Genomic DNA, 2,179 nt, shown 5'->3' with positions numbered 1-2,179 from the left:
TCCAATTTTCCCTTTAAAACATTTAAGCCATATTGCTCTTAAGAACTTTACTATATTTGATTTGTTAGCATTTAAATTTAGTTTCTTTTTATATCAGTGTTCCCAAATTAGATCTGTAGTCTCTTTTCTTAAGTATTATGTTATGCTTTTAAATTATTTAAAGTTGTATGCATTATCTATTTTCTGTTTTTCTCACTCTAGAAGACCAAGACAATCAATGGCCAATGGGAACTATACAAGAATCACAGAGTTTATTTTCATAGGCTTAAAATATCATCCTCGGATGCAAGTCTTCCTTTTCTTGCTCTTTCTACTTTTTTACCTTGTTACCATGACAGGAAACTTGGGTATGATTATTCTCATCCAGATGGATTCCCGCCTTCACACGCCCATGTACTTTTTCTCAGTCACCTGTACTTGGTGGACATCTGCTTCTCATCAGTGGTGGGTCCCAGGATGCTCAGTGACTTCTTTGCTGAAAGGAAGGCCATCTCCTTCCTGGGCTGCGCTTGGCAGCAATGGTTCTTTGGATTCTTTGTGGCCATCGAGTGCCTTCTGCTGGCGTCCATGGCCTATGACCGCTATGTGGCCATCTGTAATCCGTTGTTGTATTCCGTTACCATGTCGCAGAGACTTTGCATACAGCTGGTGGTTGGACCCTATACTGTTGGGTTCCTGAGCACCATGACTCATGCAACAGCTGCTTTCCGGCTTCCCTTTTGTCGCTCCAACATTATCAACCATTTCTTCTGTGACATGTCCCCCCTTCTTTCTCTGGTATGTGCTGACACCTGCATCAATAAATTGTTGGTTTTCATTGTGGCTGGAGCCGTCCTGGTTGTCAGTAGCCTGACCATTATAATCTCGTATTTTTACATCCTTACTGCCGTCCTGAGGATCCGCTCCGCCGATGGGAGGCGCACAGCCTTTTCCACCTGCTCCCCCCATCTCACCGCGGTGTCCATCTTATACGGGACTCTCTTCTTTATCTACGTGCGGCCAGGTGCAATTTTTTCTCTGGACGTCAATAAAGTGGTGTCCGTGTTCTACACCGCGGTGATCCCCATGTTGAATCCTTTCATCTACAGCCTGAGGAATAAAGAAGTGAAAGCTGCCATGCGCAGAACGATCGTCAGGAGGCAGCTTTGCATCAGAAGCTAAGTTCCGGTCTGCAATCAACTTAGATAAAAGGAGAAGCTTCTAGACATGGTTCGTCTACCTGGTCATTATCCGAAGATGCCAACTATTTCTTTAAAGCTCCATTTCAGTAGTGTGCGTGTGGATGATAAAAATCCCTAGTCACCCAGAGGCAGAGGAATTCTGTGTCGTCAAATGATTTCATTATTGGGCATAAGATAAAAATCTAAGAAGTGTTGGATCATCTGGCTACTAATACCGTGGCACTAGCTGGACCAGTTTACGTGTCCAGACCAGGGGGGAGTCATTGGAATGACATATATGACCCCCGTTCCTAAATACAGAATTGAAAATAGCAAACAGAACGTGTCATTTAGCCACAAAGGATTCGTTTTTTAACTAAAGGAACTCCTCATTTCATATTCCTTTAAATATCTTTTAGGCTGGTTTTCTTTATTCTTGCTTTTAAGAATACCATGTCATTGGGGCGCCTGGGTGGCACAGCGGTTAAGCGTCTGCCTTTGGCTCAGGGCGTGATCGAGCCCCACATCAGGCTCCTGCTATGAGCCTGCTTCTTCCTCTCCCACTCCCCCTGCTTGTGTTCCCTCTCTCGCTGGCTGTCTCTATCTCTGTCGAATAAATAAATAAAATCTTAAAAAAAAAAAAAGAATACCATGTCACAATCACTGCAGAAAAAAGCAAATACAGACAAGCAAAAGGTGTACAATATTGATGATACAAAACTTATATTCCTATTCTTCCACTAACTGACAAGTGACGAGAGAGAAGTCTCTCTAGCTACTTGACTCTGAAGTTGTTCCAACTATTACTTTAATATCTGATATTTAATTTTTTCTATTTCTTTCAGATAAAAATAAATGGGTGTCGCTTATTATAGAAATTAGAAATAAAATGCAAACAGGTGAATGGCAGAACAAGCAAATACTAAAATATCAAAGCCAATAGGTGTTGAGAAATGAGAGGTAAACTAAAATGCAGAAAATATGTATCTTATTTTCATATTAGTCTTTTTTGTTGTTTC

At 41.4% G+C, this 2,179-nt stretch overlaps 1 protein-coding gene across 1 annotated transcript; it reads left to right on the top strand.

Annotated features, from left to right (window-relative positions):
- Positions 1 to 217: 217 nt before the first annotated feature.
- Positions 218 to 1,161, top strand: LOC100469258 (olfactory receptor 1009-like). The gene is given in 2 exon segments (XM_011229231.2): positions 218 to 401; positions 404 to 1,161. Coding segments are annotated over 2 exon segments (942 nt in total).
- The last annotated feature ends 1,018 nt before the right edge of the window (positions 1,162 to 2,179 follow it).

This window comes from Ailuropoda melanoleuca, chromosome 16 (assembly GCF_002007445.2).
Source record: "Ailuropoda melanoleuca isolate Jingjing chromosome 16, ASM200744v2, whole genome shotgun sequence".
Lineage (NCBI taxonomy): Eukaryota > Metazoa > Chordata > Mammalia > Carnivora > Ursidae > Ailuropoda > Ailuropoda melanoleuca.
This window is presented reverse-complemented; position numbering and strand designations above follow the sequence as displayed.